Genomic DNA, 24,672 nt, shown 5'->3' with positions numbered 1-24,672 from the left:
TGTACAGGATGGATGATGCCCACTGAATTAGCAACTATTAAATGTTTTGTTTTCTCCATCATTCAGTGGATAGCTCCGGGCTTTGTTTACTGCACACTATTGAAACTCTGTTCTGAAGACAGAATTATTAATTTCCTATTGGGCTGTGTTACAGAGCTCATCGCTACACTATATGAGTGCTTCACAAACATTAATTAATTAATCTTCACAAAAACCCTGTGAGGGCATGGCATTATCCTTATTTTACAGATGAGAAGTTGAGGCACAGAGAGATTAAAGTAAAAAATATTCATTAATGTTGGTGTTTCCAATTTGAGAACTTAGGACCTCATTTTCCAGAGTACTTGGCATTATATAGTACTATATATTCAAGAACAGCATCCACTGACTTCAGTTGTAGTCATAAAGGCTCAGCACTTCTGTAAATCAGGCCTCAGAATCAAAAAAGTTTGATTTAAGTGACTTGCTTAGCATCACAAAGGAACTCAGTGGCAATAGCAAGGATAGAATCCAATTCTCCAGTGCAGCATTCAACTGTCTTAACTATGAGATCATCCTTTCTCTTCTTGTCTCATTCACTACACACCTTCCAACTTCTATAACAAATGAGGCAGGGGTCCTACAAAGAACAGCCTCTTTCACAACCCTCAATCATCATCTGCAGAGCAAATCCACCCTGTCCTTTGAATGAGGCAGGGTTCATGAGGAAAAATATGTGATCATGTAAGTAACGACTGTATCATAATTAAGGCTACGATTTAGTAACAGAGGTCACTGGAAGTCATGGAATCTGTGACTTCCAGCAACCTCCGTGACTTCAGCCTGTGATGGTCGGGAGCTGTAAGGTCCCCTGCTGCCCACAGGGCAGGCAGCTGTAAAGTACCCCTGCCGCCTCTGGCAGCCCCCCGAGCTCCAAGCTGCCATGGGTGGCAGGGTATCCCCAAGCTCCCATCCACTGCAGGCAGTGTGGGTGGAAAAGAGGTTGCATAGGCAGCTTAATTCTGGCTTTCCTAATTTTTGAGTGCTTCACTTTGCAACCTTAACAATGTTCTTTTAACATAGTTTGTATATATAATAATTTATAAGATGGGGCTTTTTGAAAATCTTTACTAACTGCAAATAATAGAATTGCCTCTTCAAAAAGATCTTGCCATGAGGATTTCAACATGTTGTTTGTTTTTCAATCAAGCTTGATGAGAAGATTTAAAGAACAAGCATCTGCTTCTGCTTCTCTGCATGACTCAACAAATATAGGCACTGACTTGCACTGAAAGTCTGGCAGGATTTTATTAGATTCTCCAATGAATCAAGGAAAGAAAGAAATGTGTAGAATGTTTAGATATTTTTATAGTAAAATTTCATCTTATGCAAATTTCATCTTAGAACAAATCTGCTCCCTACACATATTCAGTCAGAAGTGCTGACTTTAGTGATAAAACTAAATGTTTGTGATCTTATTCACTTTAGCTTTCTAATTAGAGTCAATTACTTACACCTGTGTAAACCAACTAATGACAATCAGGTTGCACAGATGTGTCTGATGGTTTATCTGGGCCTTCAGAGCCTTTTTATTGATGTTAACAGTTGAGGAAAAAAATAATCTGGCATGGCTTTCGGATCCAAAGTGAAGTTTTCAGGGTTGGTAGTTAGATAAACATATTTGATCTGGAGTCACTGAAACATAATGTACCTTGCTTTTTGTTGTTTTTCAGTGTAAAATAACATTTAAATTACAAAGACTGTCTAATTGGGATTCTTACTAAAGTAGGTCAGTGTAGGGACCTAAAAATCTCTCTCTTCTAGTAGAGGGGCTAGATGCCTGTATCTTATTTGTGAGGTAGACGTGAGATGTATAAGCACAAATATTTTTTGCTCCCTTAAGGGAAAAATATATTCTCTGTTTCTTGGAAAGATACTCAAGGTCAGCCAGATAATCTTGCTACTCTGAATGTGAATGTTATGGACTCTGAGCCCTGGAGTAAAACTGTAAATGTAAGCTATGACTTTTTTTGAATTCAGAAAGAAGTGTTGCAAAAATCTAATTTCAATTCTCCTTAGTGAGGTGGAAACTATAATCTGGTCTCTCAAATAATGTATTTCTTGCTCTTTCAGACAATGTTGTTAAAAAACAATGATATTTTGCACTTTTCTAGCACCTTTCACTCCAGAATCTGTCCTTTGCAAGGAGGGTAAAACTCTGTCCTATGCAGAGAGACCACACAAGGCCCACATACTGCTTAAATCTCCCTATGTGCTAGAGGGCAGAAGCAGAATGTAGGTAGTGCACAGGGAGACTTAAGCAGTGCATAAATTGTGCCATCCCTTTGCACAGGTCTAGGGTGACCGGACATCCTGATATTAGGGGCCATAGGACCCTAAATCCCCACCCCTTTCACCATCACCTCCATCCTGATTTTTCACACTTGCTATCTGGTAACACTACATAGGGCTGAGTTTCACCTTCTAGTGAAATAAACTTTGCAATAGCCCTGTGAGGATGGCAGAAACTAAAAATTAGATTGGTTTAGAAAGTGGTACCTTTTGGGGTCAGGGGCAGAAGGAAGGCTAACCATGGGCAGTATGTAAATAGCTTATTGAGAGGTGAGACTTTGGGCTGGTTTGTCAGGGCTGAGAACAAACCAACAGTAGATTAGTTTTTCAATTGACTAAAAACTGTCATATTGGTGTGGACTGTGCTAAGGAACTAGAGTTGTCATTGATTTCTGATTAATATTCTCCAGAACTAAAGGGTACATGTGAGAAATGCTGCTATCAAGTTTAGACAACTGTATGTATGTATGAGATCAGATCCAGAAAGAGATTTCATCTTGTCCTGCAATCATTAATGTGCAATTGAAGAAGCTACTGACTGTGAGCCAAGCGCCTAGAAATGCAGTGAGGCAAGTCACTACAAAATGCTCACAGGAGATTTTTAAAAATAAACGATAGACAAAGTATTCACTTAATGGATCTTTTTCTTTCTTTTGACTGAACACATTTCTAAGACATTTTTCACACACTGACATTCTCTTTATTAGTAAAACATTGGTTCTGACAATCAGTATATATTAGTTCAAATAGACTTTACTCTCTGAAAATCAAATATTGCTGGAAGGCAGCTTTCTAAAATCTTGTTATGTTGGGATCTAAGTAAAATAAGACTTTCTTTTGGAAGGATGGATGATAAGTAGTAATGTTCTTTACGCGGCCACACCAAATCCATTAATTAAATCTTTTCATTAATTGATAGTAATGTTTCACATTAGCTTTAAAATCGTTATCTTACTGTAACCCAAAACACAGGGAAAATGGGAGAGTCTTCCACAGTTCTCTATGCAGCCTCAATGTCAAATTAGGCCTGCCGAGTCTCAAAATACAGCCTACAGGAATAGACCAGGTCCAGTAAAAATCATCAAAGCCAATACTTTGACCTTCAAATATATTATTATGAGTGTATGTCTGGCAGAATGGGCCCCTGATCAGGGCCTGTAAGTGCTTCCACAATATAGATACTACTATAAAATTTCTGTTCACCTATCAAGGAAAATGAAAATTCAAGTAAATATTAGTTTTGTGGGTAAGATTATTTTAAAAATAATCAGTATTTAAATTCAAAGTTCATCAGATGTGGCCACTGGGATCCTTGTAAGTTTCCAGTGAAATCCTTCATCTCGAAAATTAATAGAAAACTCTGAAATTCTAGTTTTAGTTGCTTAAAGAAACATATTTATAGTGCTAATTTGTTGGAATGGGACAAAGAAATATCTTAATTAGAAGGATGATCAGATATGCATGTTATTTTATTAAATACATTCTAGAGTCAGTTTAGGATTAGGGACAATTCATCTGTTGTCTTCTTCAATGATTCTATCTGCACCACTTCTCTAGTTATTTCCTCAAAGACTGTAGGATAAGGTTTTGATGTAGAAACCAGAAAGAAACATTCTGGAGTCGTGTTTCAGAGTGGTAGCCGTGTTCGTCTGTATCAGCAGAAAGAATGGGGAGGACTTGTGGCACCTTAGAGACTAACCAATTTATTTGAGCATGAGCTTTCGTGGGCTAAATCCCACTTCATCGGACGCATGTAGTGGAAAATACAGTAGGAAGATATATACATACAGAGAACATGGAAAAAATGGGGGTTGCCATACCAGCTCTAATGAGACCAATCGATTAAGGTGGGCTGTTATCAGCAGGAGGAAAAAAACAAACGTTTGCAGTAATAATTAGGATGGCCCATTTCAAACAGTTGACAAGAAGGTGTGAGTAACAGTAGGGGGAAAATTAGCATGGGGAAATAGTTTTTTGTTAGATTAATGACTCATCCACTCCCAGTCTTTATTTAAGCCTAAGTGAATGGTGTCCAGTTTGCAGATTAATTCTAGTTCTGCTTTTTCTTGTTGGAGTCTGTTTTTGAAGTTTTTGTTGTTGAATAATTGCGACTTTTAGGTCTGTAATTGAATGTCCAGGGAGGTTGAAGTGTTCTCCAACTAGTTTTTGAATGTTATAATTCTTGATGTTTGATTTGTGTACATTTTTTCTTTTGTGTAGAGACTGTCCAGTTTGGCCAATGTACATGGCAGAGGGGCATACATCACATTGGTAGATGTTCAGGTGAACGAGCCTCTGATGGTATGGCTGATGTGATTAGGTCCTATGATGGTGTCCCCTGAATAGATATGTGGACAGAGTTGGCAATGGGCTTTGTTGCAAGGATAGGTTCCTGGGTTAGTGTTTTTGGTGTGTGGTGTGTGGTTGCTGGTGAGTATTTGCTGGTGAGTTGGGGGGCTGTCTGTAAGCGAGGACTGGCCTGCCTCCCAAGATCTGAGAGAGTGAGGGATCGTCCTTCAGGATAGGTTGTAGATCCTTGATGATGCGTTGGAGAGGTTTTAGTTGGGGGCTGAAGGTGACGTCTAGTGGTGTTCTGTTACTTTCTTTGTTGGGCCTGTCCTGTAATAGGTGACTTCTGGGTACTCTTCTGGCTCTGTCAATTTGTTTCTTCATTTCAGCAGGTGGGTAGTGTAGTTGTAAGAACGCTTGATAGAGATCTTGTAGGTGTTTGTCTCTGTCTGAGGGGTTGGAGCAAATGTGGTTGTATCTTAGAGCTTGGCTGTAGACAATGGATTGTGTGGTGTGGTCTAGATGAAAGCTGGAGGCATGTAGGTAAGTATAGCAGTCATTAGGTTTCCAGTATAGGATGGTGTTTATGTGACCATCACTTATTAGCACTGTAGTGTCCAGGAAGTGGATCTCTTGTGTGGACTGGTCCAGGCTGGGATTGATGATGGGATGGAAATTGTTGAAATTATGGTGGAATTCCTCAAGGGCTTCTTTTCCATGGGTCCAGATGATGTCATCAATGTAACGCAAACAGAGTAGGGGCATTAGAGGACAAGAGCTGAGGAAGCGTTGTTCTAAGTCAGTCATAAAAATGTTGGCATAATGTGGGACCATACAGGTACCCATAGCAGTGTCGCTGACTTGAAGGTATACATTGTCCCCAAATGTGAAATAGTTGTGGGTGAGGACAAAGTCACAAAGTTCAGCCACCAGGTTTGCCGTGACATTATCAGGGATACTATTCCTGATGGCTTGTAGTCCATCTTTGTGTGGAATGTTGGTGTAGAGGGCTTCTACATCCATAGTGGCCAGGATGGTGTTTTGTGGAAGATCACCAATGGATTGTAGCTTCCTCAGGAAGTCAGTGGTGTCTCAAAGATAGCTAGGAGTGCTGTCTAGCGTAGGATAGCGTAGGGCCTGAGGAGAGAGTCTACATAATCAGATAATCCTGCTGTCAGGATGCCAATGCCTGAGATGATGGGGCATACAGGATTTCCAGGTTTATGGATCTTGGGTAGCAGATAGAATGCCCCTGGTCAGGGTTCTAGGGGTATGTCTGTGCAGATTTGTTCTTGTGCTTTTTCAGGGAGTTTCTTGAGCAAATGGTGTAGTTTCTTTTGGTACCCCTCAGTGGGATCAGAGGGTAATGGCCTGTAGAATGTGATGTTGGAGAGCTGTCGAGCAGCCTCTTGTTCATTTTCCGACCTATTCATGATGACGACCGCACCTCCTTTGTCAGCCATTTTGATTATGATGTTTGTGGATGGCATTGTGTTCTGCACGGCTGAGGTTATGGGGCAAGTGATGCTGCTTTTCCACAATTTCAGCCTGTGCACGTCGGCGGAAGCACTCTATGTAGAAGTCCAGCCTGTTGTTTTGACCTTCAGGAGGAGTCCACGCAGAATCCTTCTTCTTTTTGTAGTGTTGGTAGGAAGGTTTCTGTGGGTTAGTGTGCTGTTCAGAGGTGTGTTGGAAATATTCCTTGAGTCGGAGATGTCAAAAGTAGGATTCTAGGTCACCACAGAACTGTATCATATTCATGGGGTGGCAGGGCAGAAGAAGAGGCCCCGAGATAGGACAGATTCTTCTGCTGGGCTAAGAGTATAGCTGGATAGATTAACAATATTGTTGGGTGGGTTAAGGGAACCACTGTTGTGGCCCCTTGTGGCATGTAATAGTTTAGATAGTTTCGTGTCCTTTTTCCTTTGTAGAGAAGCAAAGTGTGTGTTGTAAATGGCTTGTCTAGTTTTTGTAAAGTCCAGTCACGAGGAAGTTTGTGTGGAAGGTTGTTTTTTTATGAGTATCTAGTTTTTTGATTTTTTCATGTTCTCTGTATATCTATATCTTCCTACTGTATTTTCCACTACATGTATATGATGAAGTGGGCTTTAGCCCACAAAAGCTTATGCTCAAATAAATTTGTTAGTCTCTAAGGTGCCACAAGTACTCCTCGTTCTTTATTCTGGAGTCATGTGGCTTATATAATGTTCACTGTGCTGCTTTGTGTTTAACTGATGTCTGAAATTGGCTGGAGTCAGTTCTGGTATTTCCTAAATTGTCCTTGCAGGGTGATTAGCTAAGTCTGTCACATGGTTGTATGTTGTATTGGTCAGTTAATCTGCAGATGTCCTGCTGTCAAACAATTCTTAATTGAGAATAAGAACTGAGTTGGTCTCTTATGTGTTTTGTTTTGTTTTTTTAACAAAAAGAAAATGTTTGTTTTTATTCTGAACAGCAGATCAGTCTTTACCATAAAGTCATGATTTTAACTTACGAAGTCAGCATCATCAATGCATTTTCCCTGAATAGGAAATTTTACCTTTTATCAAATATCAACTTTAAATGTAAACAAAACAGAAACCAAAAGCACTTGTTACTGGGCAGTTACAAAACACCTGAGTTTGTTATCTTTTAAGGGCCATGGAGTACCGATTCAACTGTGGTGCTGAGGAATCACATTACATACCCTGAGCTCCTTACTATTACTAGTGAGGTAATGGTAGCTGCAATCACTATATGGTGGTCATTCCTGTTAATATAAAGCCAAAAGGATGATTTGCATATAGAGACAAGTAGGAAGATAAGGGGCCGACTCTATTGGTATCCCATGGTGTAACTGGAATGGAAGATCCATAAATCTGAATAGTCCTAAACTCACAAAATGGAGTAATGGATATTATTTGGGATTGTGATGAGGTATATGTACCCCAGCAAGGGGAGGAAGGAATCACTGATCTTCCTTGTTGTGGAGGAAAAATATCTTCCCTTTCCTGTGTGAGAGAAGGAGCTGACATTCCTGGAGAGATGGGCAAATAGCTGGGCCTTATTAGGGACGCAAACCTTTAAATGTATTCGGGCTGCAGATGAGTCCTTTGGTTCCAGAAAAGTACACACACTACCCACTCCCTGGGCTGAGAAGACCTCTGTCCACAGCACAAGGGTGAGACACTGTGTACTCGGTGTTCTTTAGACTCAAAAGCCTGTTGATCTATTATCCCTTAGAGAAGACTGATGGGTGTGTGTTTGTGAAAATTAATACCTCTGAAGAGAGTTGACATCCTTGTTCTGCAGGACGTACACTGATGTCACAGTCAGTTTTACTGGTGTTTGTTAACTCTGAAGACTGAGGTGATGGTTTCAGCAGGCTATGTCCATGAACCTTTGGGATCAGCCTCCATTAAATTTGTTAGATGTTGTCACCCTCTCTTCTTTCCGTGGGTGGGGAGATACCCTGGAAAATAGTTTTTGAGGTCAGACCCAGCCTCCTGGTAGGATTTGCCAATGAAGTCTCCTTCCACGTGTGGTGGGTTCTTTTGTTTTTGTTTTTTGGTGAACCTCCTTCAGAGCTATTCCGAACCTGTTGTTCTTCCATGTTCAATATCCACTGCAGTCTCACTGTGTGAACCCCGACATCTGCTGAACCTCGACAGCCCTTGTGAGGTGGCTATAGCAATGAATGACCGGATGAGTTTTACAGTTTACAATGTAAATGGCCCTGTCATGACTGCAGTGGCTGTGGGAGTGCAGGGGAGGTGGGTGGGGGTGGTTCCTCTACTCCCAAATATTCCCCACCCTGTTGGGCATCTTTATTGCTGGTGTCATCTGCCCTGGAGTGTAAATAGCTCAGGGAAGGGCCAGTTCTTGTTGTGTCTATAAAACACCAGGCACATACAGCGAGCTAAGGAGCCAAAGGACCATGGTCTGGGGCCCCGCCCAGCGCTCGCAGGCCGGGGCTGGCTGGCGCTTGGCTCGGCCTGCGATTGGACCTCTCTTGCGGGGAGCTGCGTGAATCAGCCTCTCTGCGGTCGGTGGGTAGCGCCCGGCAAAGGGATAGAGGCGCCTGATTGGCTGGGTGGGCTCGGGGCGTTGATTGGCTGGGTGGTTCGGTTTTCTTGGCCGCGTCGGGCGCGCGCCGCCTCAGTAGGCCCTGGCACCGGCTGCGTGGAGGGGCCCGTCCTCGAGCTGCCCTCCCGTCGCTGCTGCTGGCTCTCGGCGGCTGCGGCTCGCGGCATGAGCTGGGGAGATGGGGCCGGCGCTCGGGCCCCCCCTTTCCTCCTCCCCCCCCTCCTCCTCCTCCTCCTGCTGCTGCTGCTGCTGCTCTCCCCCGGCGGCAGCTGCCTCCCGGGCTCCCGGGCGCGCCAGCAGGGCCGGGGCAGCGCCTCCCCCAGATCCCCGGGGCCGCCCGTCGTGCTGAGTAAGGGCGGGGGATGGGGTGGGGAGGGGGCGGCGGGAGGGTGGAAGGCTGGGGACAGGATTGGGTACAGAGGCTGGGGGGGCAGTGGGGGTGGGAGGCTGGGGGCTGAGGGGGAAGGCTGGGGACAGGATTGGGTACAGAGGCTGGGGGGGCAGTGGGGGTGGGAGGCTGGGGGCTGAGGGGGAAGGCTGGGGACAGGATTGGGTACAGAGGCTGGGGGGGCAGTGGGGGTGGGAGGCTGGGGGCTGAGGGGGAAGGCTGGGGACAGGATTGGGTACAGAGGCTGGGGGGGCAGTGGGGGTGGGAGGCTGGGGGCTGAGGGGGAAGGCTGGGGACAGGATTGGGTACAGAGGCTGGGGGGGCAGTGGGGGAGGGGAGGGTGGAAGGCTGGGGACAGGATTGGGTACAGGAGGCTGAGGGGGCAGGGGCGTAGAAGGCTGGCGGGGAGTGGGGGTGGGAGGCTGGGGGGCGGGAGGGTGGAAGCTTGGTGACAGGATTGGGTACAGAAGGCTGTGGGGGTGGGAGGCTGGGGGCTGAGGAGGAAGGGTGGGGTGGGAGGCTGGGGAGCAGTCGGGGTGGACCAGTGGGGCAGAGGGCTGCAGATGAGGCCTGGGGTCAGTACGGAGGGGGGTGGAAGGTTGTCTGGGTGTCAGGTTAGTTCAGAAGGTCCAGGGTTAATTAATAGGGTATCGGTGAATTCCCGTTGTGTCTTGTTCTTCACTACTTCAGGTCAGGCAGCAAGCACTGCTTGGGCACTGGGCTACTTGTAGGATGGCCTTGCATGCAAGTCACCTGTATTACTATAAACACTTGGTTTGCAGGGCTGCTCTGAGTTAGGCCTTGTGTAGACCAGGGCTTAAGGGGTGATGTTCTTAAATGTAAACTTAACACACTTTAAATGTACCTCAGACAAGGCACACTGCCTTTGGGTAGCCTAGTCTTTAACTTCACTAGTTTAGTATGTATTAAAGGCAGTGTGCCTTGTCTGTATTAGGCTTTTGAAACTTTTTTTTTTGGGCTAATGCTTGTTAATGTCACATCTTTAAATCCTGCCCTAGACCAGGCTTTACTGTGCTTAACTGAACGTATTCAGATGCATATGTGCAGACTTGCAGTTATAGTTGAATGATCTCGGAAGTAAAAACGACCAACTATCATGTGTAATTCACTGTACATAGGACTGGACTACATTGAACATTTTTCCAGTTAAACTGCTGGTGTTATACTTCCCTGGGTGGACACTCTAATTCTGGAATAAGAGTGTCCCCATAGGGGAGTTACACCAGGGGAATAAGAGGGGCTTTTTTCAGTGTATTTTAAGCTGCTTCTGAAGTGGTATAAAGTAAACTGGCAAAAAGCAATTTCATAGCAGAAAAGTGTGTCTACGCAGGGAATTATAGTGAGATAACTAGCAGTTTAAATTTGCTCCTAACTTTGTATCTTTAAAAATCATTGCTGCTTGTTGCAGCAGCAAAGGGGTTACAAGTCCTTGCATCTGTGTTAATAAGCAATAAAAACCGAGAGGCAGAAGTTTCTTGGGTAAATATTAGGTGGTTTTGTTTTGTGTTTTTTTTTCTTTTTTTTTTTTTAAAAGCTTGTAGTAAGTGTAATTGTTTGAATATCGTTTCACTCCATTTAAAACAGTTGTCAGGCTTGTTTGCTCCTGAAACTTCCCAGTGCATATGCACACATTGCTGTCAATTGGAATAGAAATGGTAAAACGTACCTAATGTATTAAATAGGGGTGTATTTGTTCTTGATACTGATGCATGCCCCTATAAGGAATATATTCTGCATTTTCAGTATGCAAATGATGATGATGCTATTAACAAAAACTGATTTCCAGAGAAAAAAGCTGGGAAGAGTTTTTATTGGCTTGCCATAGATGTCAAGGTCTGTTTTGATTTACACAGATTAGTTGATGTGTTTAAAATGCTGCTGTTCAGAATTATTAATATTCCCTTGCTGCACAGACATTCTGAAAAAATGTATGTTGTACGTTAGTTTAGATAGTAACTTAGCTGCTGTCCAATGCATTGTATTGCTATGCAGATACTGTTACAGCTTTTAAGTAGATGTCTGGACACTTGGCTAGGATGGTATAAATGTGTGGTAGTGGGAAAAGTTCAGCATCAGTTTGCTGTAATTTTCTAAACTCATGAAATTAAGTGCAAGCAAAGCAATTTGCTGTGAGCCATGTTTGTGAAGATTAGGATGAAGCTTTTTTCCTAATCTACCCCACTTCTTCCTTGTTCCCTTTATAACACTGAATCTTAGTAATAAGCTTTACTTACATTCCAGTCCAAGCTTCTTCAGGATAAAGCTGACAGTGTAATAACCACTGATCCAAATCAGACTCCAACCACAAAGGAAGTAAATGAGATTGGGTAACAATCATGTGATAAACAGATGTTGTCCATGGGACTGTAATGCTGTTACTTATGAAACAGTTATGGGTATACGAATTCCTCAAGCATGGTAAAGGAATTTTCCTTAATTTATAAGATCTTGTTTCTTTTGTGACAGGTTTCAGAGCGGTAGCCATGTTAGTATTTATCAGCAGAAAGAACGAGGAGTACTTGTGGCACCTTAGACTAACAAATTTATGTGAGCATCAGCTTTCGTGAGCTAAAGCCCACTTCATCAGATGTCTGATGAAATGGGCTTTAGTCCACGAAAGCTTATGCTCACATAAATTTTAGTCTCTAAGGTGCCACAAGTACTCCTCGTTCTTTCTTTTGTGAGAAGAATCTAGCATAGATTCAATTGCTGAACGTGTATTTGGCAGGTGGGAGAGAAGAGATAATCAGATGAGTTGTCAGCCAGCATTTTAAAAATTAATAACTTGTCTTGACTATGTCTCTATTCTAATCTGTTCCTTCGCTCCCTTTTTCCAGCAAGCGTCTCACCTCACTTGCCACATGCCTGGTACAATCCTCAGGAAATAGAACTAACCTCCCCCTAACACCTCTAGTTAGGTTTTTGTAGTAAGGGTATATTCTCTTTTGTAGTCACCAGTGGAACTTCTGTAAACTTACATTAACATAATGAAGCTAGTAATTAAATGTCTAACTTGTTTCTTCATCCTCTGAATTGTGACCCTTCCTAATCCGCGCAGAAGTGTGATTGTTTAGCTGCTGTTTAGAAACAATGATTCCCTGGGTGAGAATAAGTGTCAGTTACCTATTTTGTTTTACACTGGAAAAGAGGACAATATCTTGTGAAGCATTTGGTAGGCCAGCCACTGAAACTGATCAGCCATGAGGAACTAACCTAAATATAAAAAGAAAAGGAGTACTTGTGGCACCTTAGAGACTAACAAATTTATTTGAGCATCAGCTTTCGTGAGCTGTAAGGTGCCCCAAGTACTTCTTTTCTTTTTGCAAATACAGACTAACATGGCTGCTACTCTGTAACCTAAATATAGTTATGTTTTTGTGCTGCTTTCTAGTTAAGAGCTTTGGTGCAGCAGCCAAAAAAGGCACAAGATTATTTGGAATAACTTGTGGCCAGTTAGGTCTATAAGCAGAGACGTAAACAGCAGTTTATGGGGTTCTGAGTTTGAACTTCAGTACTTTTTGAACTTTTATAATTTTTCAAGAATGTGATGCAGTGCTACAAGGCCCTCCTACTGAAGATAGCTACACTTTCCACTACATTAGTTTTTTTTAAATGACCTAAAGTAAATTCTGACCTGCTACTGTGCTTACACACACACTCTAAATGAAGTTGTTTATCAAAGGTCTAATGAGAGATGGGGTGGTTGATAGAGAAATACAGAGTAAAACATTTGAGACAGCAGGTCCAAATTCTTTTCTTCCCTCTCCCTACACCCTTCTTTACAGAATAGGCTAGGGCAGTGGTTCTCAACCTATTAATGTGTTACATGGACTGCAGGTTGAGAACCACAGCACCCTCCCCTATGCCAAGTGAACCCCTCCACAGAGTGGGGCAAGGAGCGGAGCCCTGGACGTGGAGCTGGAAAGCCAGGACCTGGACCCTGACTCGGGCAGCCTAAAACCTGAGGGTGCTGCAGCACCCCTAGTTCCCAGTGTCCAACTACCCACAAACCTGCCCAGAGACCCACTCTACTGCCCCCGACCTCCTGTGTCACTCAACAGCCCCCTGCTGGTAGGAGCTCTCCAGCAGGTTTCCAGACCCTGTCGCCCTGTCCCCTTTCAGATCAAAGCAGCAAATTTTGAATTTTTTTTTAGCACACAGCTGGGCTGCAGCTGGGTGCTAATTGTGCTGCATGCAGGCCACGGGTTGAGAACCGCTGGGCTAGGGGAATAGATTGTTCACTCTCTTGCATACCCAACTGAAGTTCTTTATTGCTGGTGACTTTAAGAGAGACCTTTAGGAGTCTGTTTTAAACCATATATGTACCCCAAAATTTCCACAGAAAAGAACTGCAGGGTGGGGAGGAGGAGGTGGTGAGAGTTTAACTTTCTCCACACCCTGTAAGAGATTGCTGGCATCAGCAATTGCCGGTGGTCTGCTCTCAGTAGGCCAGTTTAAAATAGGAGCTCTTTTTCTCTCTCGACAGTTACTCCTGGGTCATCAGTCTCTCTCAGCACTTTACAAGCAAGTAAACCAAGTGGCTTGCATGTTCAGAGTGCTGCTCCAGTCTACCACTTTAGCATAGTGAGCTTCTTAGAAGGTTCAACTGATGAAGGAAAAATAGAGTAATGCTATAAACTAGCATGCCCTAAGGTTCAATACAAATAGCTGAACCGTGGCTGTTTTCCCTATTTCAAAGCCTCGTTCCTTAAAACGTCCAACCCAAAGATGCAGAAGTCAAGAAATAGATATGAAGCTGTTTATTGACTAGAGACAGTGCCAGAACTTTTATTTGCTCTTATAATTGAAGTTTTGGGTCTGCCTTGTTGATTGGAAGCTATGTATCCTGTTCAGTCTAATTTTTGCTGCTGTTTGTGGAAACTTATGTTCAGAGGCTGATTTCAGAAGCCTTCAGGCAAGTTATGCCAATTTATTGCAGAGGAGCTGTGCATGACCTTGCTTTTATTATAAGTTTGTTTTAAACAGACAATATGGCTGTCTTCACTTGGCTATACATGGTTCCCTGTTCGTCTGCAGTGATTGGGAAATCAGTTATTTCCAAGTGTTTTCCAAAAGTAGGAAAAAGTATGTGTATACGTGCAAAATCTTGTACAGTTTTATTATTTTAGAGGTGTGACTTCTTGGAAAGGAATATGTGGGAAGAATATTGCGTAAAAATTGTGTTGGTGGTTGTAACACATGTTAGCCTTTGGAGGAAAATTGGCAACACACAATTACTATTTTTTGGATAATAGGATTTTACTATTTGTACTGCCCTATGTTTTGATTGATTAGAGTTAGTTTTGTGTGGTGAAAAAAATCAAACTGTAAACTCTGCAGACCTGCATTTAAAAGCCTCGAGATGCCAGGTGTACATGCTGAAAAGTGTACAGCTGCACACACGCTGAATGGACTGTTAGGCCACTAGCTGGTAATCTGCAAAACCCACTTACACTTGCGAACACTCAGTTTCAGCCACAGTAAACGCACATGCATTTTTACATGTGGCCCTGGCTTTCTCATGTTTTGTAAACATGTCCCTAATTGTTTTCACTATTGCAAGTGAAGTTAAATGATGGTAGGAGGGGGAATAGAAAGTGGACTGGGAAGACCGTAGAAGGGAAATTTCAGAATGTTTATTTTTTGATCAAAAAGCTTAATGATAACTGTTGAGCAAACCTACTACTGCCTTTGGAGTCAGAATATTATTTGATTGTCTTTGCCACAACTTTCTCTATAGAAGTCTTTTAAATTGTTGTATATGTGAAAGTTAATCCATATTGGTTCTTGATTTGTCTGACGTAATCTATTCCAGACCAAAATCTGATTAATTTTTTTCTTTTACCTGAAATGCTTTAGACAGCCATATGGCCAGTCAGAATTAGAATAGCGGTGAATCTGACAAGTGTCGTAAAATGGAATGAATTGAGTCTAGTAGGAACTTGCATTGGTGCAGCACATGTACTGTTACGTCTCAAACAAAAAAAGGCAAATTCAATACATTTAAAATATCGCTGGGTAGGTGGCCTGGATTCTCCAAGAGTGCAAATAACCTCTCTTGCCGCGTAAGACATATGGGAAAGTAACAGTGTAATGCTGCCTGAGTTGAGTCTGTCAGAGCATTTTTGTTTGAGTTGCTCGATATCTTGCATGTTTTTAGTCTTCTCTATGCAAGTCTTGGCACTAATGGCTGTCAGCATTCGTTTGCATTTGTCAGTTTTTTGTGTTGGAGAGAATAATAAATTGCAGAAAAGGTAAAAATATCAGACCATTTGCATGCTGACTAGGGATAGATACAATAACAGTGTCAAGACTATAACATCAGTTCTAAAACCTGGATGCAAAGGACGCAAGAATATATGTGCACATTAGTAAACTACAACCCAACTAAGTTATGTGAAATGAGGCTGTTATGGCAACAGATACAAAGTAATGAAAATAAAGCTCCAATAATGAAGTAAAAGAAAAACAGATCCAAATTCATTTTTCTGTGGGTAGTGGTGAAAATGTTAAATAAGGAATTGCAATATTCTGAAGGAAAAAATTCTTTCTTCCAAAAGCCGTTGGATTACTCCGTACGGGACACAGAGGTTTTTGATAAGTCTTCGATACAATCTGATTAATTTTTAATTTAATTAACATGTGATACTCATGTTTTAAGATAGCTCCCCTCCCCCCGCCCCAAGAATTCTAATAGGTTGGTGAGACATGCTTTGCCTTTACAAAAGCCCCAACGTTGTGTGTTCATCTGTGTGTGTGAGAATTCTGTTCTTTCCTATTGTTTCATCCAATTTGACTGATACAGAAGTTAGGTTTACTGGCCTGTAATTCCCTGGATTGCCTCTGGAGCCTTTTTAAAAAATCACTCTCGCATTAGCTATCCTCTAGTCATCTGGTATGGAGTCTGATTTACACATCACAGTTAGTAGTTCTGCAATTTCATATTCAAGTTTCTTCAGAACTCGTGGGTGAATACCATCTGGTCCTGGTGGCTTCTTACTGTTTAATTTATCAATTTATTCAAAAACCTCTACTTACACCTCAGTCTGGGACAGTTCTTCAGATTTGTCACTTAAAAAGAATGGCTCAGGTTTGGGAATCTCCCTCACATCCTCTGCAGTCAAAATTGATGCAAAGAATTCATTTAGCTTCTCCGCAACAGCCTTGTCTTCCAATAATAACGCCTTTCATACATTTACAAAATCTAGCAAGTATCTTTGCTGATGCTGTAATATAACTGCAGTCATACAGTGGTAGAGTAGCATGGAAAACAGCATATGTAATCACTAATTCAGTAACAGGTTTTGACTTGTAGTTTGGTATTAGTATATTTCTGCTTTTTATGTTTCTTGCAGTCCCAGGGGATTTGGGTAACCAGTTGGAAGCCAAATTGGACAAACCCACAGTGGTGCACTACCTTTGCTCCAAGAAGACAGACAGTTACTTTACGCTCTGGCTGAACTTAGAATTGCTTCTGCCTGTCATCATTGACTGCTGGATAGACAATATCAGGTAGGACCACAGCCCTATCAAGAGAAGTATGGAGTTCTTCAGATTTTTCCTGCACCCTTCCCATCAGGTGCAAACACCTTACATAAATATATGCAATCTAAAAATCTTTCTTCAAATTCATGAGTAGCAAGAAAATTTTTCACTAGCTGTTTGGGTGGTATGTGAGGGGAGGGAAGCCTTAGGTAGGAAAACGGGATAAAACTGAGGGATCTTCAGGTTGCATATCAAGAAAAGTCTCCTTTAAGTGCCTTTGTTCTAAAAAGTGGCATAACTCTACTGCCCCATAGGCTCTCAGGAATTCAACATGAATTTTCAATGCAGGTTCTTGAAAAAGAAACCTACAACTAGTAATTAAAATACCAAATCTGCTTCATTAGAATAGTTTTTAGCTTTAAAAATCTGTATGTGGCATTAGTGTCTTCCCTCATTAAACTTCTGATTGCTACTAGGTGTACAAAACTATTTAGCAAATCAAAATCCCCAGCTAGCAGATGTTAACTTCTTGTATAGTGCAGTACTATAAAAATACTGCTCTAGTACATTTCTAGCTGTTGTCTATGTACTGAACTCAAAAGGTGCTGGATTTGGCAAAAATCCATAATGTGGTTCCCTGGGTTGGCAGATAGATTGCTGAAGTCGGGGATGGCATTTTAACATTGTTACAAGCTCACGTTTTAGCCACTTGACTTTCAGAAATGTTCCTATGCTAATGAAATGAATCTACTATGATATTTTAAATGGAACTTTAAAGCAGCTCGGCATAATTTTTCTCACTCCTCTTCTCCACCTCAGGCAGAAGCCTCTGAAAACAAGACATCTTACACCATATCCTGAATGTCTACGTTGTGTCTAGGGGAAGCAAATTCTAGAGCTGAAGGGTTTTTAGGGAGTGTCCAGTCTCCAGGTCCAAATGTTCAAATCTAGGAGATCTTGGAGCACCGCAACTGCCTTAGCAGCAATGTAGGGATAGGCCAGTCACAACCCAAACCATACTGGAATTTCTGGATTGATGTCAGCACCTTCTGTTGCATGTGGAAATTGATAGACAGAAAGCTATTATTCATTTGAAAATTGTTTTCCGCTCTGTGGCTAATGCTATGAAGTAGGTAGGCATTTATATTCACTTGATAGTCCTAGGTAGAGTGCATTGCAGTACTCCAGTATGGAAGTCATAAAGGCTAACATTTACACTGGAGAAATTGGCCAGATGAAAAAGATGTTTTTGGCCATAGTCACTTGGAGCCCCTAAATGAGGATCTGAAAGTATCTCCAACAAACTAATCTTGCCCCTTCCTGCCCACTGGGGGAGGCAGGATCCAATATTTTACAATATCCCTTTATTTAAAAATAGCCCAACACTAAATACTTTCCTTTTGAATATAAAAATGTATGTTTTGACGGCCCTGTTCCCTTGTAGTGGATACATAAACACCTTTTGGACACAAAAATGGTCCCCCTTAGGGCTTATCCACACTGGACTCTTTTTTTTTTTTTTTTTTACCTTCAAAGGATGATTCCTGCAGGTGGGGAGTGTGCACAGCAGTCTTTACAAATGTGTTAAGTACCTTTGGAGGTAAAAAAAATAGTCTAATGTACACAATCTGAGGGTGTCTTTTCACTACAGAGTTCACTGAGCTCTTACATGAGTGTTTAACCCCTTTCCTTCCCCATTACAATCCTCTAACCCAGTGGTTTTCAAACTTTTTTTTCTGGTGACCCAGTTGAAGAAAATTGTTGATGCCCACTACCCAATGGAGCTGGGGATGAGAGGTTTGAGGTGTGGGAGGGGCTCAGGGCTGGGCAGAGGGTTTGGGTGCAGGGATAAGGGCTGTGGGGTGGGGCTGGGGATAAGGGGTTTGGGGTGCAGGGGGGGGCTCAGGGCTGGGGCAGGGAATTGGGGTGCATGGAGGTGGTCAGGGCTTTGGACTGGGGGTACAGGCTCTGGGGTGGGGCTGGCAATGAGCGGTTTGGGGGGGAGCTCAGGGCTGGGGTAGGGGATTGGGAAATGGGTTTACCTCGGGTGGCTCCCCATCAGCAGCGCAGCAGGGGTGCAATGGCAGGCTTCCTGCCTGTCCTGGCACCACGGACCACACAGTGCCCTGGAAGTGGCCAGCAGGTCTGGCTCCTAGGCTGAGGCGCACAAGCAGCTCCGCGCGGCTCTTGTTCACAGGCAAACACCCCCCAGCTCCCATTGGCCAGTTCCCATCTAATGGGAGTGCACGGCCAGGGCTCAGGCCGAGAGCAGTGTGTGGAGCCCCATGGCCAGCACTTCCCCCCCCACCCCCTCATTGTAGGAGCCGGATCTGCTGCTGACTGCTTCCGGGGCACAGCATGGTGCCAGAACAGGTAGGGACTAGCCTGCCTTAGCCGGGCAGCACAACAGATGGGACTTTTATGGCCTGGTTGGCGGTGCTGACTAGAGCTGCTGTGACCCAGTGCCTTACATTCCACAATCCAGTATGAGGTTGCGACCTGCAGTTTGAAAGCCACTGCTCTAACCAAGTTTGGTGCTTTTAATCTAGATTAGCTGACCTGACTTGAGTACAGGCTAGAACTCTGTCTGGTAACCTGCCCATCTTGCAGGATGCAGACTAAAATCGCTCCAGAGCTGATAGTCTCTGACTTTCTTGAGTGTCCCTGCATAGACATGTCCTTAGAGATGGCTTTTTTTAATGCTGTTGCCTAGAAGGCACCGCATGCTGTAAATAAATATTTTGAAGCAGATCTGATGACAGCTTGGGTAAAGTCCAGTTCTATTTTGTAAAGTAAACAGGGCGCCTAACTATGTTAATGGCTTCCTTGGTCTCAGACTTTAGACTGGTTCTCCAGCACAGTTAAGGACTCATCTGCACTGCACTTGTACTATGTCAAAGGACAAATATTATAACCAGGTCACCCAACAAGGTTATATTTGTAGTGTAACTGTATTCTTAAGTGGCTTTTTGGAAGCTGTTTCATTACTATTTGATGAATGACCAGAGAGAAATCTAGCAAATAGAACAGCCTAATAGAGAAGCATGGATACTCACAACAATTCCCTTTTCTGGGGGCCCTGGGCCGACAGAAATCTAACTGAAATCTAGGTTTGCATTACCTAAGATCAGTTTTACAGTTAATTGTTCTGAGCATTTGTTCTCTGCCAGATTACTCAAAATAGCTTAATTATTTCACTTATTGTAGAGACAAACAAATGTTTGGCTTACAAACTTGAAGTATCAAGTAAAACAGTTAGACTGGTTGTTGTGGGGGTAAAAAAAATCTGCATTCCAGACACTTCACAACTTCTTGAGATGCATGGAACCTGAACAGGAGCTACAAAATACTTAATGTCTGTCCGTCCTTGTAATTTTTGTTTCCCAAGAGGCCTTTGCTTTACTGCTGGTTATGGCTTTTCAAATACTCCTTGCAGCTGGACAGCTATTCCTAGTTAGACCTGATTAGCTTACTTCTATTAAGGGGACCTATGCTGAAGTTTCCTTTTAGTGCTCTATTGTCTACTATTGCATTACTTTCTTACATTCATAACAAGTTTCTCTAGCTTCATGCCAGACGCAGACTGACACATCCCCGAACTGTACAAGGCATTTCATACGGTCTCCCTGGGACTGAAGTCTGCTCGCTTTACCGTACACCCAGTTTCTACAGCCTGAAGATAGAGCTCTGTACTCTTATTTTCAGAAACGAAGTAGAAGAGTACAAAAAACTTTGTTTGCACTGTGTGTTACCACTTGTGTATTGAAGTGCCCTTGTAGTAGTGTCTGGCTTTGTGCTGCTCCATGTAGGTAGTACTTCTTAATCCTTTTTATTGTATTCAGCAAACATAAGTCCCGTCTTAGGTGAGAGCTACTAAGTCAGTGTTCTTGGCTGCAAGGCCCCCGGCTGAGAGTGCTGCTCCCTAAGTCCCCTGTAAGCTGTGCCGCACAGCAGGCTATAAGTAGCCATGAAACAGCTCTAAAGGGCCATGCAGCAGGGACCTGGAGAGGAGAGAGGTAGGGGTGGGCGGGAACTGGTGAGGGGATCAAGTTGGGGCTTGCAGGGCTGCTGTGGGCCTCTCCCTCAGCCCTGGAGCTCCCGTGCTGCCTGCCCGCAGGGAGAGACCTAGAGGGGAGTCCTCTGGCCCCAGCCCTGGGGTAGCCTGCCTGCACCCCAAACTCCTCATCCCCAGCCTCACCCCAGAGCCTGCACCCCCAGCCAGAGTGTCCCCCGGCCCCCGCATCCCAATCCTCTGCCCCAGCCCTGAGCTCCCTCCTGCACCCTAAATCCCTCATCCCTGGCTCCACCCTGCAGCCCTCACCCCTGCATCCCAACCCTCTGCCTGAGCCCCTTCCCAAACCCGTCATCCCCAGCTCCACCCTAGAGCCCTCACCCCCAGCCAGAGCCCTCACTCCCAAACTGCACCCTCTGCCCTACCCTGGGCCACCTCCCACACTCCGAACCCCTCAGCCCCACCCCATGTGGCTCTCACATTGAAGGTTTTTTTTGCCAAAGTGGCCCCCACTTTAAAAATACTGAAGAGCACTGTGCTAAGTAGTAAGATGGTGCGTCTCATATTATGTTTTTTCTTTCCCCCCAGGTTAATATACAATCGAACAAGTAAGATCACAGAGCCACCAGATGGAGTGGATGTCAAAGTCCCAGGGTTTGGACAAACATTTTCCTTGGAATTCCTTGACCCTAGTAAAAGAAGTCTTGGTATGTACTAGTTTTGTTCATTGTCACATGTTTAATACCTTTTCCATTACATCTGGTATACAGCACTTTAGAGGACTGCAATTTCAATTCACAGTTCCCTACAGAAGTCTGAGGAAAGCTATGTAGCATTTGTATGAAGTAGGATAGTACATGGGTTCATTTTGCTTATAAACATTAGTATTGTGTATTGTCCTGTCGGAGAAATAACAAAAAAAAAAAATCTTGTGTATGTTACATGTCATGTGGCTAACCTGAGAACTTTGAACGAATGATGCAGAATTGAGTGCTTGTCAATCTGTTAAAATTTATTCAGAATTTAAAATTCTCAGAATGAAACTCCATCAGTCATCCTAAAGGCTTCTGTAGGAAATGAGAGTGCATAGAAAAAAACTCTCTGCAACAGGGGCTTGACAAACCATGTGACAATAATCAGGAACTTTTAATAATAAAAAAAACCTTCTCTTTGCTGCAGCAGCCCCAGGCCAGATAGCCCTCAGGGGAATGGATTTCCATAGCCATTATATGAATTTGGGAGATCTGGCACACCTCCTTTTCTTCCCTTTTCCCTCAAAGAATTCATACAGTAATGGACTCTAAATAGAGGGGTAATTTAGCCCCAACTGCTGTATCTCATGACTATGAATTCCTGAGAAAAATACATCTGACATACTGACAATTTTCATAGGCATCTCCCAGTGAGATTGTACTAAGTCTCTGACCCAAAAGTTGAAGTAATGGAGGGTTAGATTTGATGTATTAGCCTGTTACTGCCACTTGTGATACAAAGATTTCTTAGAAAATACAGCAACTCTTTCACAGAATGTGATGGAAAATAAATGTAATGTGTGCACTTGGTGTTAAGATGATACCTGAACATCCAGTAGCCTTCTTTCCAAATGGGGTTTACTGCTTGACCAGAATTCATAGTGCACTTTGTCATGCAGGTCTTGGTGAGAAGAGCATATGGGAGCAGCTTGTACTTAAAAACACAATTGGCTGCTAATTGATTTTGCTGTGTGAGATGGTCATTTTTCTGCTGAAAGGCTATATATTTTTTTAATTAGCTTTGTATTCTTAAACAGTCCGTGAAGGGATAATAGTGCATTTACAATCTCCCTCTGACCTTTTTAGTGTAGGACACAGTTAAATTGCAGTCCCAGTTACCTTAGAAATCAGTATTTAAATCAGCCCAAACTGCTGATGGGACTTTTGGTACAGAAGGTACTAATCCAAAAGTGAAAAAACCCAATTCTGATGGCCTTAGGATGTTTTAGGCCTCCAGTTAAATGGGCTTTGAAGGATTCTGCTCTGATATGCTGCCCTATGTCTCCAGGTTTCATCTTTTGTTGCAGTGTTTGTTTAGGATATAACTGTACTTATCCTCTTTACTAGAGACTCCTCAGGTTAAATAAAATGCAGTTTATCTTATCACTTGTGATAACTAGTCTGCAAATACTCTGTCCATTGTTTGCTATCAAAGCAATTGTGTTCAGCCAATTCAAGTGGATTAAAATTCCTAATCTTTTGATGGAAATAAAAATAGTTTCACAGTAGTTCCTATCCTAGAGCAAATCACAAGCGTCTGAATCTAGGAGAAAATGTATTTAAAGGGCCCACACTAGTCTGTACAAATGTTATCTTCCTACAGTTCATTGGTGGTAATCTCAGTGTAAAAACTCTAGTGTACATGAGCTCTTAGAATTGAGAATAGTTTATCATCTGCACATTGGTAAGCCACCATATTGATGATTAAGTTCAGCATGTACAAAAGGAAGGTAGATGAAAAAAAGTTGTTGTAGGGTTTGTCTCACAACAGTTCAGAGAATTTTTCAGAAGAATAAAACCCCTTTGTATCTTTGGTACATATCTAACATCCTTCACTTTTCCTAACGCAGCCAGCTGTTTAAACTGTGTCTTGGACTACAGTAATAACCTTATTTGTATGGAGGCAGAGTAATCTAACTGGAGTTTAACTTCAGTTTCACTATTGATGGACGCCCAAGAAGGCTATTGTGATGCTGATCTTTGTTCTTCTTTTTCTGTCCACAGGCACTTACTTTTACACACTGGTGCAAAGTCTGGTAGACTGGGGCTACCAGCGGGATAAAGATATAAGAGGAGCTCCCTATGACTGGCGGAAGGCACCAAGTAAATGAAACTTCATTACCTGAATTAGTCATTTTATTGACTTCCTAGGCAGCAAATTTGGCTGAATTTATTACCCTTTTCTTCATGAGATCCCTTTTACAACCCTAATCCTGATTAGAGTGACTGTTAGGGTCCTAACTCTGGGACAACTCCACAGGAATTTTGATAAAACTAACCAAGACTTGGAACAAAGCCCCCAAAATAATAATATTGGAAAGTTCTAAAGCACCTCACTGAAATTAACTTGGTCATCTATTAGGAAGGCATAATCCCCAGAACCACAATGTTGCTTCAAAGTCGAACTCTGTTACTTAATTGCTTTGTCTGGAGAAATCAGCTCCTCCGTGTGTAGTGTCATTAAAATTCAAGGCTAAGGGGTAATGTTCAAAGCTGTATTCTGCATTTACACATTCCTTTAGCTGTGTAAGAAGGTCAGACACCCTGTACTCTTTATCACACTGTAGTCTTTCTTTACTATCTCCTGTCTATAGTTTGGGATAAAAAATACACTCTTCATATTACATGTGAAGACATAATAAGAAAGCAGCACATTCATGCATGTAACATTTTAGAATCCCAGGCTGTTGCCCTGCCCTGAAGAGTTTAATCCTAAAAGATCTAGAACTGAGACATGGTCTTATTTTGAAATCCAGGGTGGTACTTGATGAAAATCAGCGACCCTGGTTGTTTGGTAACAGACTGGTCTGCAGCTGGCCTAAAAAAACCTGATAGATGATAGAGAGATGCATTTTATTAGGTTTTCTTCAGTTTGATGAATATTTAGTTACATGTTAGACAGGAATGGTATTGTCTCAGAAGGCACTAACAGGATCTCTAAATTAGCAGTGACTAGTCTTGTTAAATCTTATTAAATCCATTGACAAAATAAAACAAGTTGGCAACTGCTGCATATAGAATTTTAAAAAGGTCAAAAATACAGCTGGACTGAAAAGCCATGGTTTTTACTTAGTGAGCAAAAATGGGAATTTTCCTAAGGCTTCTACCTTACTGTCTTTTGAGTTAAGAATAAAAGTGATCTTCCAAGGAGCTTCAGGTGGGATTTTCAGAAGTGCTCACTGCTGGCGTAATTCTACTCTCATTAAAGTCAGTGTGAGTTTTACCATTGACTTCAGTGGGAGAAGTTAGACCAATGTAGAGCACTTTTTTGAAAATCCTGCCCTTTGATAAATACATACTACTGAGAGAGAAGTGGTATAAATAGTCTT

At 42.6% G+C, this 24,672-nt stretch overlaps 1 protein-coding gene across 1 annotated transcript in view; it reads left to right on the top strand.

Annotated features, from left to right (window-relative positions):
* Window positions 1–8,760: 8,760 nt before the first annotated feature.
* Window positions 8,761–24,672, top strand: part of PLA2G15 (phospholipase A2 group XV) — a 28,629-nt gene continuing 12,717 nt past the window's right edge. Inside the window, exons 1-4 of the mRNA XM_073307571.1 lie at window positions 8,761–9,034; window positions 16,450–16,606; window positions 21,180–21,298; window positions 23,348–23,446. Coding sequence (XP_073163672.1) covers window positions 8,851–9,034; window positions 16,450–16,606; window positions 21,180–21,298; window positions 23,348–23,446 — 559 coding nt within the window. The 5' untranslated portion in view covers window positions 8,761–8,850. The remainder of the gene's footprint in view (window positions 9,035–16,449; window positions 16,607–21,179; window positions 21,299–23,347; window positions 23,447–24,672) is intronic.

This window comes from Lepidochelys kempii, chromosome 12 (genome assembly GCF_965140265.1).
Source record: "Lepidochelys kempii isolate rLepKem1 chromosome 12, rLepKem1.hap2, whole genome shotgun sequence".
NCBI lineage: Eukaryota > Metazoa > Chordata > Testudines > Cheloniidae > Lepidochelys > Lepidochelys kempii.
This window is presented reverse-complemented; position numbering and strand designations above follow the sequence as displayed.